The sequence below is a fragment of the Acanthochromis polyacanthus genome, chromosome 2 (genome assembly GCF_021347895.1).
Source record: "Acanthochromis polyacanthus isolate Apoly-LR-REF ecotype Palm Island chromosome 2, KAUST_Apoly_ChrSc, whole genome shotgun sequence".
Taxonomy (NCBI): domain Eukaryota; kingdom Metazoa; phylum Chordata; class Actinopteri; family Pomacentridae; genus Acanthochromis; species Acanthochromis polyacanthus.
The window spans coordinates 19,447,555-19,463,660 of NC_067114.1; the positions used below are offsets into that span (position 1 = coordinate 19,447,555).

General features: G+C 41.1%; 1 protein-coding gene across 1 annotated transcript in view; it reads right to left on the bottom strand.

Moving 5' to 3' along the window:
* atosa (atos homolog A) overlaps nt 1–12,254 on the bottom strand; it is a 31,254-nt gene extending 19,000 nt beyond the window's left edge. The window contains exon 1 of the mRNA XM_022199539.2: nt 11,116–12,254. Within this exon, the coding sequence (XP_022055231.2) occupies nt 11,116–11,146 (31 nt within the window). The 5' untranslated portion in view covers nt 11,147–12,254. The remainder of the gene's footprint in view (nt 1–11,115) is intronic.
* Between the last annotated feature and the right edge of the window lie 3,852 nt (nt 12,255–16,106).

The window sequence follows — 16,106 nt, forward strand, 5'->3', positions numbered from 1 at the left end:
AGCTGCAGCTTGACGTGAATGTGTTTGAAGACAATTAATGTTCCTGCTGTGCTCTGTGAGTGTGCAGTGGTGTATACTGTGTGTATACGCTCTGTGGTTGTTTACCGCATGTCTGTTGTGCTCCCACTCTATACCATGCCCTACTGTGCATTTTAAGGTGTTTATGTGATCATCCTTGCTTTGTGTGTGTTGAACTACACATATATCAATGCGCATGTTATCCCTGTGTCTGAGTGTTTACGTCACTTCAGCATCTAACGTAAATCTCTACACAGACAAAGCTTTTGTTATTTGTCTCTGGTAAAATAGCTGATGATTGCTGCTGAACTTTGATGGTAATAACAGGGTCAGCTATGTTTCCATAGCACTTTTTTAACATGAATCACACATCACTGCCAGCTCACCTTTCCTGTTTTTGTCTGCCTTGTGTTACAAGATTAAAAAACACTGGAAGTGGTGGTGAAGTCTGCCAAGAAACTGGCATGTTTTTGCCGGAGTACTGTAAAGAATGATAACGATCACTTGTGAGAAAGAGCTGATCCGGGTTTAATTTAAACAACAAAACAGATCCAAACTGAATGAAATCACTGCTACGACTGAGGGAGTCTGTTATTTTAAATTTCTCTTAAGCTGGCTGCCAGCATATCTCACCAATAAACTTCGGACTGCTTAGAAGTACTATTTAGATCCAGACAGTGTGTTTGAGTATTTTAGCCTGAGAGTTTGCCTTTGTCAAAACTTTTCTGGTTTCCTCCCACATGATTCATGTTTCTTCAAAACCGTGGACTCTGTGACATGCGTGTGAGTGTGTCCCTCTCCCACTCTGCAACACAAAGGGGCAGATTCACAGCAGACATAGCAACAGGCTCTGATTGGCTGAGGGGTGCTAGTACAGTTCCAGCTGAGGAGAACCCTTCTTCTGTTTTGTGAACTCAGCTGCTATTATTCTCCCACTGCCAGCAAACAAACACACACTCGACCCAGACTGACACACCACCTTGCCCTTTGTCTCACACCCATCATTGTTGGCCTCAAACAGAGCTGTTGTTTAGCAGCTTAGCAACTTACATGCTATTGAAATCACACAGGAAGCAAAACCTGAGCTTCTGGAAAAAACTTCTCATCATGAAGCATAAGTGGACTCAGAGAAGCAACATTAAAAACCGAATTTTAGCCAATGTGGAAAAAGTTAATCTAAGGCTTTTTTATGACTGCTTTTTATAGAACAGCTATGCACCATGTCTGTCAACTTCTTTCACTTGGGTACTCACATATACACATGTCCATGTCAAGATTTCCATACATCCTTGAGGCAGTACAAGTCAACTCCTCAATATTTATTAATTGGCTATTGAAAAAAAAAGACATTTTCTAATGTATCTGTATGTGAAGCTTTAGTATATAACCCACACTTATTGTAGCAAACTTCTGTTAGATTCATGTCCATAAATTCCCTTTAATGCTCTTGTGCTGTGGACTTTTCTAGCAATACTAGGTCAGTACAGTATGATGAATGCACCAGTAACAATAGCAGTTTATCAGGGTTAAGTAAGCATAGTTGAAAGGAGAGCCATGAGTCTGCAGGAAATCTCAGAGTGGAAATTCGCACACTTGGCCAACTCCTGACCACAAAGGTGTAAATTCAAATCCTAATCCTGTTGGGACATCGTTGGTTAGGAATGAGATGCAGTACGCCCTCGTCAACTTCAACAACCATGGCAATTCAAGTCCTTGAGTAAGGTACTTAAACCCCCTTTATTCAAATGAGCTGCTCAGTGGCTAAAAGCAGATGACTGGTGACACTGGGCAGCCTTCAGGTGTAAATACAGTAGGCTGAGAAAATGTCAAGAACAGTCAAGCTAAAACATAGAGCATGTGCTGTAAATTGTAATAAAAAAGTCTATCCAAATTCCCTCTCATCTTTCCTGAAAGTCCAGTAATATTATCTTCAGAGGTTAGGTGTGACTCCTGCAGTGCCCTTTTTGACCTTATTTGCACATTTTGTTGCCAGGGCCCCCAAAGCCCATTATTCAGGCAAGAGTGGTCGTTTGCAAACTCATTGTCTAGCTAATACCTGTTGTGTAACAATGACTCGAATGCAGTGAGTACAGCAGTTCTGGATAAGGTGGAAAAAGTTAGAATTACTTAGCCTCAACGGAGCCAATAGTTATGTAGACCTGCCTAAACTAGCTTTCACACTACACATTACAGTTTCAGTTTCCCATTTTAGTATATGTATATGTATATATATATATATATATATATATATATATATATATATATATATATATAAAGTAGTGAATATACATTTTGATATGTGCTGGGAAAACTGCAGAAACAACATAAGATTTATTTTATAAGAATGACAATGCTAAAGATGATCATTTTAACAGTTCTCCTCATTTCTACTCTAACCTACTTTACTACAACATTTATAATTTCCACAAGCTGACTCCTGATGACCAAAGGACACTAGGGCAGTAGGACAACCCAGCCTCTCTCTGTAACGAGAACCACCCTGTCCAACATGCATGCACGAGCCTTTGACCTATTCAGAGTCCTGCTGATGCCAATTTCAAGAAAATGGAGTCCAAATTGTGCAACCCGAGCAGCATAGTTCCAAAGGCTGCATGAAAAGTGTGTCAGACTGATTTTGTTGGTGACTGGAATCAGCCACTTGGGACAAAGAAGCACAGGACCCGAGTTTCAAAATTGGCTACAAAAACCCCTCACCTTATTCTTGGCAGAACTGCACTGAATGATTGGTCTGCTATGGGAGGCCAAGGTTACTGCTAACTCACACCCAAACTAAACAGCTTTAATTAACAGCATATTACCCCACCAAAAACAAAAATGCAACCTTTCAAAATCAGCTGAGTGAAGGGGAAAAGGAACATTAATTCAGTTGAACAGGGTAAACTGACTGTCAGCTGGTTTGCTGGGAGGATGAAGCAACGTTGGGGATGATAAGGGAATCGCCTGACTCAATACTGAGCCTGCTAGTCAGCCTGAAAAGAGACGAGATGAGACAATGGAGAAAAGGAAAGGGGAGAGTTGTGATGAGTCTCAAATTAACTTAACCTCACACTGTTGTTAATAAACAATGTGCTTAACGCCTCCACAAAGAGCCCCTGAGGTGCTCTCTGTTAACAGAGACTGGGAGTGCGTGCATTTGTGTATGTGTATTCCATTACTTTGAAAGAATAGGTCACATAAGAGAGATTATCATGACAGAATCTAATCTTTAATTAGACTAATTAGTATCAGCAATCTTACAGCACGAACCAACAGATTTAGAAGACAGGAAACAGACTTTTAAAAAACATTTCTTTGGTTTATTGTCTCCATGCTGTTATAAGATATATAAATTCAGAATCAGCTATAATGTTCTGTCTGTGCCAGACCAGAACACCACACTGTCAACATGGGAACACAGAAACAGATGAGAGGTGTTTGAACCTGATTAAAGTGCTGCTTATGTAACACTCTCTGCAACCAAATATGTGTGGTGTCTGGTTACAGGCCTTAAAACCTGAAGAGGACTCAAGCCTCTTGGGAGTTATTCAAGACTGTCAAGTCTATATTAACATTAACCAGTTGTTGGAAATCAGTGATATCTGAATCAGTATTTATTGCCTTATTATTTAAAAACTACTGACTAAGGGCTTGTAATATTGTTATACACTATCTGGTATTAGGGCTGCACTTTTAAAAACAGTACTCACAATCAGGATTTGGGCTTCCCACAATTACATGAACATGATCAACTGTGATACTAACATTTATAATGAGTGCTATGCTATGAGACAATTCTGCACAGAAGTCATTTTATGTATAAAGAGTGAGGAGACATGAGACTTCTCTGTGTACAGCTGCTATTGTCCACGGTAGCCTGCATTTGAAGCATTCAGGGGACGTGTAAATTGTAGGGTCGATGGATAAGCAAATTTTCAGCAAGTCTGGTGTTCTGGATACAGTTTGATTATTTATAATTTTTCCTATCGAAGTTGCACTAAATTCAGATGACAAGAAGCTTTATTTTAAGTTTTTCCTTTCTGCCAACATCTCAACATTTAACAACAAGATAGGACAGCATGGAAGTGAAAGCAGTGCTGTGTTTTATTGTTCTAGAGAACAAGATGGCCGTCTCTGTGCGAGTATGGGTCACCGATGGGAAGGCTGTCTGTGCTCATGTGTTGAATGGCTGATAGGAGTACCCAGCCTTTTTGGAGTTTCTGGGTGGCGTAATGGAAGCTACTTCATTGTTCATGTGGGCAATGATGGAGAAACTTGGAGGGGGGTGACTGGCAGGAAAGACTTGTCTGACCTGAACCAGAGTGGTGTTTTGTTATTAGATTTGTGTGCTTGACATGGATAGTCCATAACAAACACCATGTTCTGGCACACCATGTTCCAGAATACATAAGTGTACTTGGTACCAGAACACCGTACGCTAAAGGTCAATAACTGACTTTACGGTTGTATCATCAGACCTGCTTCCCCATGTCTTCAACACTAAGATGAAGAGAGGAGCAAAACTGTTAAATAATCACCACCTTATATTGAGTTTGATGAGATGGTAGGAAAGACTGCCAGGCAGACTTGGTAAACTTAATCCAGTAGTGCATGCGAAGGGGAAACTTCTAGCAAAGGCCTCTTTTTTTGGGGGTCTTCAACTTCCACCTCCAGGAGAGTTTCTTGTATCTCCTGGGGGAGGTTGGAAACATGGAATATGGGTGGGCCATGTTCAAACAGCAACCGAAGAACCCACCACCAGACAATGGCGGTGAAAGAGGCTGTCAAGCTGAAGAAAGGCTTTTCATTCTTGATGGACGCAGTGGCCTCCTGAAGCAACAGAAGGGTATCCGGCCACAAGGGCTGGAGGTGCAGGACTGAAAAATTGAGAGGAGTTGGGGAAGGCTATGAAGAAGAAGCTTCAGTTGGCCTCCGGGAAGCTCCAGCTAACTGTTCAGTGACTCAAGAAGGAAAAGCAGGGCTCGACTCAGTGTTCAACAAGGAGGCAGCAGTGCTAACCTGGACTAGAGATATTTTCCACTAAAATAAATATGAGTACTTCCTAAACCTGACCAACACTTCCTCTGTAGAAAAGGTAGCGTCTGAAGACTAGGAGGAAGGCTCAGACAAAACCATGGCAGAGTCGCTGAGTTAGTCAAGAAATTCCTTAGTGGCAGAGCATTCTAAGTTGACGGCATTTACTCTGAAATGCTGAAGGCTCTGGAGACTGTTGGGCTGTCTTGGCTGACAGTGTCGCATGGTGGTTGGGGGCAGTGCCTGTGTAGAGGCTGACCAGGGTGATGGTTCTCATTATAAAAAGGGAGGCCCAAAGGGTGTGGTTCCGTTTTTGGTTATCACAATTTATTAGCAGAGGAAAATGGATAGACAGGTGGATGGATGCTTATTTAAATGTGAAAATGATCAAAATATATTTTGTCCCTAAAAATCAATATAGCATTGTGATGAAAGAAAAAAACAATCTCAAAATACAGGTAAATTATAATACAATTAATTGTGATTAACATCTTGTCCAAATTTCTTATTAGTCTATCTAATATAAACAAAATGTTTTATTTATCTGGAAAATATGAATGCCTATATTATGCATACTTTTATTCTTAAGGTGTCAACTGATCAGTCTAGTCATATGCACATCATATGCACATTGCTCAGACCTGATATGGATTAACACATTTGGAAAACTGGAAGGGCATCTGTTGTGCAAAGCAGAATACTAAAACACTCAGATGTGTGGACTGGACACAAACTATAGGGTCGCTATTGCTTAGCTCAATGCATTATATGATAAATGCAATACATCAAACATATCTGCAAAATGTCTTTTGAAGCAACCAGTAGAAGTATACTGATAAATCTGTCGGGTCTTACTATCACCTCTTTCATTTTCCTGTTATAGATAGTAAGTCAAGCTAGCTCTATTTCTGTCAATATGCTTTTTCTCTATATAATATCAGCAGATAGTGGTGGTGGGGGTGTAAAGTGCTGAGGTGTTAAAGTTGCTGAAGTCTATTTGATGTGACTCAGAGGAGAGGAGAGAAAAAGAGAGGAGGGGAGTGTAGAAGAGAAGAAGAAGAAGATAGGACAAGTAAAAGAAGACCAGTGGAGCGAGGAAGTAAGAGAGAGACAAAATTGCCAAGAGGTTTCTCTCCTTCTAGACCTTGTGGAATAGAAATAATCACACATCCCTTAACATACTCCTATCCAAACACTGCTGAGATTAACACGAAGCTGTCATTTTGGTTTCCCAGTTACAGAAATAACCAACATGGTGGAAGCATGACAAAGAAATATTCAAAACATTTGGGACAGGCTTGAGTTTCTGTGTTTTTCTTTATTACATGGTTTGTGAGCAAACCATGCTAGTCCCACAGAACTTACAGCTTAATGCCAATCTTATTATGTCACATCAGGGATTAAACAACGCGTGAAAGGAAAGATGCACTGTAGAGGACACCCAGAACTGACTGTTCATGGAGATTAAGTCCGTATACAAGGAAAGATGGTTTGCATATTATACTGAACCTAATCAGTCTGTTTTGTGTTATTCTAAAAGCTTTTATCAAAAGTCAAGGCCTTTAATTCAAGTAGTTCATTCGGACATTTTGGAGAAACAAAAATAAAACAGAAGACAAACTGAATATAAAAAAGACAGTAAGAAATAAAGACACAGAACCTGAAATGCACAAAGAGACACCGACATCATCCCCACAACGCCACCACCCCCACCAAGACAAATCACCAGGCCCAGATGGCTCTTCCTGTTCCTGCAGTGCTAACTGTTGGTTGGCTACAAGGACCACAGGGCAGGAGGATGTGACGAATGCACAAATGACATCAGTGGCTGGCTCAGTGGAACTCTGGCAGCAGAAATATGACCCATGCTGCTACTTACAGCTTTAGCCAGTCCAGCACCAAGTCTGGATGGTGTATTTTTGTGTTTCCATATAGTGTGTTAACAGCCAGCCTTAATACAGAGTAGCTGTGCTAAATGTGTACGCCTGCTTTTATGTGTGTGTGTGTCCTCACTACAGTATGACTTTTGTGACCTTAAACATTAAGACTATGTCTATATATACATATACGTTATAGGATAACAGCGTGCTGGCATACATGCCCAGATAAAGGGTTGGTGTGCTAAATACAATGTTCCAGCATTATGTAAGAGCATTACTGGACTGGGAGGACTGGGTGCCCAATCACATGCAGCAGCTAGGCTAGGCTACTTATAGTCAAATCTGTCACAACAGCATTGATTTAGGTGATTACTCCTGGGGCCAGGATAGTAACTCACAGCCGAATGCCTAGCCAGTATTGGTATTCATTGTGAAGGGCACCTCTGAATCTCACTGTACAATCGAAAGTCAAATATCCATGTTCAGTGGCGCGAGGTCAGCAAACGGCCGTGGTGTTGTATTAAAAAGGCAATATGGAGAGACATTTATGTCTTAATTATCAAGTAATTACTTGCCTCAAATAGTTGATAAATTACAGTAATGTCGATTATATAACCATATGAACAGCAATATCTCAAGGGGAGAAAAAAGCATCAGGAACATTGAAATAAATGTCAGTGATAAAAAAGCAGGACTTTTAATGTTGTGTGTATGTTTCTGTTGTTCTGAGACTCTATCGGTTATAAGACAGAATGCATTTAATACATCACAAAAAGTAAGTACTAGACTTGTGATGCTGCTTGAGAACAGAGGCTTAGTAGCTAAATAAGTCAATCCAGAAAGGGAAAGAAGATACAGATGGACTCCAACTGTGTGAGAGGAGTAAAACAGAAGAGTGCACCTGTTGTGGCAGTGTCCTGCTGTGGGGGTAAATCACTGCCGAGCAAGAGGCAAAGACAATAGAGGACTAGACAGGTGCTATATGGGACAACGCTGTGTGTCGCTCTGTGTTATCTGGATCTCTCGTCAGTGAGAGTGTATACTCTGATCCGCTGGCAAGTGTCTGGGACATCTCAGGGCAGCTGTAATCTGGCTGAACGCACGGCAGAAGGCAGGCAGTCGTGTAAGGTGGCTGGGTGGGGGGAGGTGGACTTGTGTGTGTTCAACTCCTCCTTCAAGGACTGGTGGCCCCAAACAGGAAGCTCTGCCATATGAACACATCAGATAATGTAACCGAGAGCAGAAACACAGCACTGGGGCTTGCCAGCTGACCAAGTCTCTCCAGCACGACAAACTCTGAGATCATCTCACTAAATACTGTTTAAGGTATGTCTGAAAAGGTGGGAGAAAAAGAGCTGTGGTTTAGGGGATGAATGAGGAGGTACTCAGTCACAATTTTTAGGTCATTGCTCATACATTTCTCTACATTACATCATGAATTAAAAAAAGACTATTTGTAATGTGTCCTCAGTGATCTGGTAGTGAAAAGGACCACAGCTGAGCAAAAACAGCCTCTTTTATGGTGTAAACAATTCCAAAGTGGTTTTAATCATGCACTGCTTGTCTACATGTGGAGGCAACACAAAAACTAAATTATGCTTTTATGGATACAAATAAAACAGAGCTTAACGACACTTCAGCTGCAACAGTTTGAAACCTAATATGACACACCATGTTTGCCCCGAACGGTGCAAACAGGTCCCGATTTTCCATAGCTGTTCTTTATGGGACCTGTAAAAGCTGTCAGTTGAGCCACATGGTTCAATGGTACAGCGCTTATTAGGGCCAACAGCAATCTGTTGCACACTCACTCTCTCCTCACACCCGCATGCACTCACACACATGCCGTCCTGACTCATAGCTCAACTCACAGAAAAACAAGGGGGTCAGATGACTCTGGTTAGGCCCCTGAGAAGAATGTAAGTGCGCCTTTTCTCCATTTATAACAAAAGCATGTTTCACGAAACGCCCGAAAGAGATGCTGCATGAACTTAAAGGAAAACTCTCTTTACTGGGAGTTTAAATTCTTTGTTGTCATCAGCAGCTGAGGCCTTTGAAGACCCTGCTTCTTTCTCCAAATACCGATCCTGCCAAACTCTGGGTGCTAGCCGACAAAAGAGTCGTGACTAATAAGAAAAGTGATTTTTGTTCTTCGGTTCAAAATATTTACACCTCACTGTATCGACCCAATTAGTTTACGTGGAGACACTGATGCACAACCATTTTCACACCTCTCTGTAATTTAAATTATACGACTCTAGAAGCTTTATGAAATCAACTGTTATTTTTCCCCCAATGGTTAAGAAACCGAGCTTAATTTGGGGAGGTCACATCGGCTTGATATGGGATCTGTTTATTTAGGTCAGCAACATCAGTACAAACACTAATCTGATATGTTTGATTTGACCATCATCGGTGCCAGCAGTTCCGTCTTAATGTGATAAAGGTGGTTCACAAGGTAAAATTTGACAGAGCACTAATTTTATCACTTCAGCACCCACCCAAACCCTTTGCGTGACTTTTCACACCCACCTGACTGGGAGGTCAGCATTGTGCGAGTTGTCATGCACATGTCTAGACTTGTTTAGCTCTCCACCTCAAACTTAACATAGCCGGGCTCCTCTAGGAACCTTTGGTCAAGCATCAGAGCAGTGAACCTGCCTGCTCTCTGCTGTACTCGACCTTGCTGTGGTCCAGGCTACTGAGTAAACAGCTCTTCTCAGCACTGCAGTCCCTTTCTCTGAGAGCAGGGAGCGGAAAGAGGCAAAAGAAAGAAGGCATCTGGCCTATAAGCAATCTGGTATCTCCACCACAGGAATGGTACAGTATGCTCCAAATAACAATAGCACCACAGTATCTGCCAATCAAACAGGGAGCTGCTGCTGTGGGGTAGCTTCTACTGCCACAAGCTTTCATAATTAGAACATGACAGTGAGCGAGCCAACCTGACATAGTAATAATCCATGAAGGATGAAGAACAGACGCACTGTAGTAACATGTCTGTAGCCAACAGTTGTCAACCTTTTGGCTAATACAAGGCAGGGACACATACACAGATTATTTGTAACTCAATAACAGCAGCAGTGTGGTTTGTTGTTGTTCACAGTTGACCCAGCATGCTGTGCTGCATTATTAGGCTATAATTACACTGTACTGTGTCAGTCAGTGTGCCCTTTACTCTGGCCAGTCACATCCCACAAATGTCTGGATCAGTGCTTCTATATAAAGGGTGCTACTGGCGAGGAAAGGCAAGGCAAGGTTAGGGTTAAAAGACCATGCCCATATAGGGGACATGTTTACTGTGTGCTGTGGAGTCTCATTATCAGCACATTGTGCTCAAGGAAGAGCCCACTCAGGCCAGTCAGCAACCTGGCTGCAGTTTCATAACATATATAAGCACACAGACTATCCTTGATTGACTCCAACTAATCTTACCATGACCATAAACAGTGGTCCTTCACTGCTTCCAAGTGTTGTGCTGTTTTGCTGTTGACAATGAATCAAGTGACCAAAAGCCTTGATCACAAACAACCACACCTAATCACTAAGTGAATCATTTAGCTTACACAATAAAGGAGCTTACACAAAAGCTATTGTTAACTGTGTCAGGGCAGACATTTAGGTACCGAGATACCCTTTACAAATCATTGCAATTACTAAAATTTACATAATCACACTGAAACAAACAAGGATGTCCCCTCTGTCCCTGTTTTACCTCTTGCTGCAGATAAAGCAAGCTGTAAACAGGTTGCAGAGCATACGGCAGGAGCCTTATTTCCACAACAGGGTGGGTGTCAAGAACATTTTGCAGCAGCCCTGTGCAGGAGACTGTCAAAACAAGAGCTACTGGAAAAGGGAACAGTATGAGGCATGCATTCGAGCAGCTTGCAGGCTAAATGTTGATGCAGAAATGTGGAAAAGAAACAGTCGACATTTGTGTTGACACTCAAAACTAGAGCAGCAAATGTGTGTTGTATATACATGTCCTCATTTACTCGGGCCAGGCTTTGTTAATTCATATAACCAGTGACCAGGCTGACCAGCTGTTACATAATTCTCTGGCCTGATTCTTTTCTCGGGGGAATGGGTACAGTTAGTCCACTAAAGCCAGAAATGGACAGTTTGCCCACACACTGACCAGGTCCACCCCAGGGATGTGTCTGTGTGTTCCTGGTGGCCTACATACCTCGCTCGGGCTTCATGTTGTCCAGTGTCATCAGGTTGCCTTCAGGGTCTCCTGCAGGGTCTTCTCAGTCTTCTCTTTTTTTCTATCACACACAGCCTCAACAGTAACACAACGGTGTCTGGAAGCCCCAAACCCTCTGTGACTGATAGCTGCTGTATTAGCTAAGCAATAATATCAGCTGTGAAGCCTGTGTGTTGGTGCCAGCTGCCCCCTATCCAACAACAAAGCATTGCTTTGTTAGCATGCTACTGTACGCTTCCATCGAGTCGCACTGTATTGTCCAACTGACTAACACAAAGACAGCTGATAGCGAACGCCAGTTAGTTAGGTAACGAAGTTGTCAATGTGTTTGCTAGCGAGTAACCAAACTGGTTACTAGTAATTTACCTAGCAGGCTGGCTACATCTACAGCTCGACTCAAATTCCACCACCTGAACCATAGTTGAGTCGCGATTCATGTCGGTGTCTCGGCTCGTGTAACTGCTGGCTCCTCACAACGACACTGCCAGAACGAGGGGGACGCTAACTCAGCAGGGCTAAGCTAGATAGCAAACTGAACCAACTAACCGATTGTATGGTTAAGCGTCTGCTGGTGACGATGACCTCCCGAACATCCCAACCCCCAATGCAGCGCAGGTAGCCACGGCTCAGCTACAAACACCGATGACGGTCGGTCTGGGTATTTTCTGCTACGCCGAGAACATTTTCAGCGAATCATTCTTCTCGGGGAAATAATAACAGAGGATATCAGACAGCCCACTTTCTGTCCATCCGCACGGCTCGAACCGTCGCCATCTACTTCGCGTCAGAAACGCCACCTGTACTGACTTCTTTTGTGATCTTCATTAAAACTTTTCAAACCGACAACAAATAGCACGACTCCGACCCGACGCTTCGGTAACGACGGCAACGTTTTCTGCGAGTGTCCACCGAGCAGCAGTTGCTATTTTACCGCCGCCGAGCCAGCTGACTGCTAAAACTAGAGGACTGGGTCGATACTAATGTTATTCAGGCGAAATGCAGATGAAAGGAACAGCGAGTCCTCCTAGTCGTGATGCTTACAGTCTGCCTCCCTCCTCACTGCTTGTCAAAACAGATCAGTGCAGCTCCAGTCACGTGTCCCAACAACAGCTCCTCTCGTCACTTCCCTCTCGGCCAGCCTCGCATGAACTCGCAGCCATAGCAACTGCCAACTTAGAAGTGCGACGAAAACTTCTGAGGAAGACGCGCCGTGTCCGATAAAACCTAACTTAATGAAAAAGAACACGACTTTAAGTCAGTTCTCAATAAATTGGGGACATGACGGACGACAGAGGTGTTAGTGCAAATGAGACAAACAACAGAGGGGCTACCCACTGCGCGTTGATTGGTCACTGGCTTCGGTGCGCGTTCACGTCCGCACGTGAGGGTTAGTTTTTCTCAGTCGTGAACATTTTGTTATGACGTGTTTAGAACCAAAGAAAGCGTGTGGAGTGAACCAGGGTAAGACGCCCCTCTCAGGATACTATGTCTACTTTCCACTAAAATGTATATGTAAAATAATGTGTACATCAAATATATGCTTAAGTGACCACATTCACAGGGTAACCATATCTAAATGGACTGCAACTTTGCTATTATTTAGTGTAAAATCTTGAAAGGGGGCATCTTCCCCAGGATGTGGGGTTACTTATGCAAGCTACAGCTGTAACATGAAAGTTGAATACCATACAGATGTTGTTTTGATTTTTAAAGCTATTTGAATGTTGCCAATTAATTTAGAACTTCTGGGTCTAGGTATACCTTTACTTTATTCCCATTTAATATTTAAATGCCCGACAAAAATAATCACGGACACAAGGGGTGCTAAACTGACTGTAGCGAAGCATTTAAGCTAGGCTGTCTAGTGCTACAACAAGATATTACTGCATATTGTCATTAGTGTAAGTCAACTAGTTTGCCATCAAGACGAATATTTTTTCTGTTGGTAGCTACTGTGTTAATGTATTAGATGATAGTGTGCATAACTGATCACAAATTTAACACCAGCAGAGCTACAGTATTAAAAATCATTGATTTATTTCCTCAAAAAGTCCCCATATTACACTTTCACATATTACAGAAATATTTATTTTTTGTTAAAAGTATTCTATGATCCTACACATGACTCATGTAAACACTGCAGAATAGTTTGTATATTCTTTAAAAATACAACTCAGGCACTTATTTTGTAATGCTATATCATAATATGACATCAACATATCCCTTAACCACTTATTTTGATTTCCTTCTTACCTTGGTTTATTCCTGTATTTTAATAAGACAATATTCTGTGCAGGAAGCATGTTTCAATAAACACATTTAGAGATCAATGAAGTTATAAGTGAATACAGCTTTAATATCTAAATCTTGAAAAGGGGGAGGGGGATCTTAACTCACAAGTGATTTTCATGAAGGCAGATTTGCCATTTAAGTATAAAATCTACATGATAATTAAATTTAATGTTGTTCTGGCTGAAACTGCAACACAATGTTAGATTACATATGTAGAACCTATTTTCAGTTGAAAAAAAATCCCTTGTAAATTCCAATTAGTTAGCCTTTCAGACATAGAAATACTCAGTAGACCTATGTCTTGTATTTTTTTTGATAATAATAGAGCATTCTTGAACAGAACAAAAACTATAGGCTATAAGTTACAAGATCAAAAATTTAAACAATGGAAGACCCGTACTGATCCAACCAAGAATATTGGAAACATGACAATTAAAGCCTTTAACATCCACTAAGTAGTCATCTTAATTTGGAGTACCACTCTGAAAAAGACAGCTACAACAAACACATCCAGTTTAGTTAATATTCCACATGTGAGCATGTCTGTCTAAGTATGAAAACACCTAGAAGTAGCATTTGTGCTTACCCATAAATGCAGGATGTGGTGTTGTCGTTCTGGTACAAACAGAAAAGCACTGAGGAAAAGCTCCTTTGATTTAATCTCTCCCCTGATGAAACCCTTTGGAACAAAGGCAAAGGCCATGTTGAGGACACCGGAGTCTGCTTCACAAATCTGTCCGACAGCTGCATTTGTACTGTGCGTGTTATTGTTGTAAGCTGCATATAAACTCTACAAACTGGGTTTTAGTTTTGTAACCAGTTACTAGTATAACATTTAGGCTAAATTCCTGGAGACTTTTAAAAATGTTATGGCCTCTTGTTGTAAGCTGAGGCAAACATACAAAGAAAAATCAATGCCTATCAGAGTATTTGTCTATTGAATTTAAATTGACTGCGTTTAGCCTTGTTTCAGAGGGAACCAATGGATACCAGGCACGACTGCTAGAGAATGTGGGTCATTAAGTGATTAATGCAAACATCTATCAGGTGATTAGAAAATTTTATCTGACAGGGGGGCAAAGTTTACACATGTGTAAAGGTAGCTTTTAGTAGGTCAAATCCTGCACCCTTGAATAAACTAGCTCTGGACAGGAAGCTTGGCAGATGTTTTTTTTTTCTGCCGCTGTACCAATTAATTACAATCATAAGTCTGTCACAGTGGTCCTGGGTTACAATAACAATGTACATAAACTAACACCTATATGCTACAGATATAATGAGAAATCTTTTTATACAGGATCAAGGAAACATTTTCTGAAGCCATAAATTTCATTAACAAAGTGTCCTGCTTGGGGCGTAGCTCCTGCTACTCAAATACATTTCTCTGTTTGGTTCTGAAACCAGCTAATCACAATCACAGTTCACCTTGGGACAAAGGGATATTTTAATTACCAAAATCAAATAAAAGTCAGCTGACACTATGAGCAGCAGTTTGCAATAAGCCCCAAATGTCTGCAACGCAACTGAAGCTGCAGTTAGTGAGATGATGTAATTGAGAAACTAATCCTAGAGCTAATAGTAGCAACTCCTACAGAGCCTTGAGAATACCCCTGCTGGTTTTAAAGTGTTACGGAGGCATTTCCCAAATCCTGCATTCATACAAAGCTCATTTGGATTTAATGTCTGAGCCCCTGTCAGTGATTTAGTGTAACTGAATTTGATCAGTGCTTGATGGTTTGAGTTCCAGTGTGAAAAGACAATTGTCTTTGTTACTAATCAGAGATTATCAAAATGAATAGTGGTTGTAAATAATTTTTTTAGTTGAATTTTTTCCCCTTTAACATTTTAAACAAAGACTTGTGTTTGTGAAAAACCGTGTCACAGCACCATCTAGTGACATGGTAGAACTAATGCAGCAGCTGAAAATTAAAAGTATACTTCTATCTATCTATCTGTCGCTGTATTTAGCTTTAAGCTTTAGAGTTATAGGTAAATTACATCAAAGTTTTGTTGACAACAGGAGAATATATACTTTTGGATAATCATTTATCTTTTTGTCAAGTTGCAGCAAGCTGGACAATACTTAACAGCTTATGGTCTACTAATGGACAGCTTTCTAGGGTTTTACCACCAAAAACAGAAGGAACCAATGGAAAAATCTATTTACTTCACTTTGCTGTTGTGTTGCTGAGTTTAATCAATTCAATTACGGATGGGCTGAAGTGTTAATGTCTCCACTTGGTGTGATTAATGTGTACTTTTTTTGAAACTAAAGGTAAAATGTAACAGCTGTTGCTGATGATGTGGTTATTTAATAGGCTGCGTTACCTTGTTTTTCTCTTCACTTTGGCACACATATCTGGCTCACTATTTGCAGTAACATTGGATATTCTAAGGAAAATAAATGCTGGTTCTAGTGCCGTTGGTGCTGTCCATACTGTATCTGTTTGCATATACATTCATTGCACTGTAACATCTAATGGCAGGATGCAGCAATACATAAAGAAATGGACACGGTCAGAACAACTGGTGAGTTTTCAGCTTTGTAAAAGTAGCATCACATTTATTGTGGGATTGTGGTTCACTTCAAAACATTACCAATTTACTGTTCAAATAAAACTTCCAACCACATTTTTTTACAAGTTAAAAATGGCTGTATTTTAATATAATTGATTCAA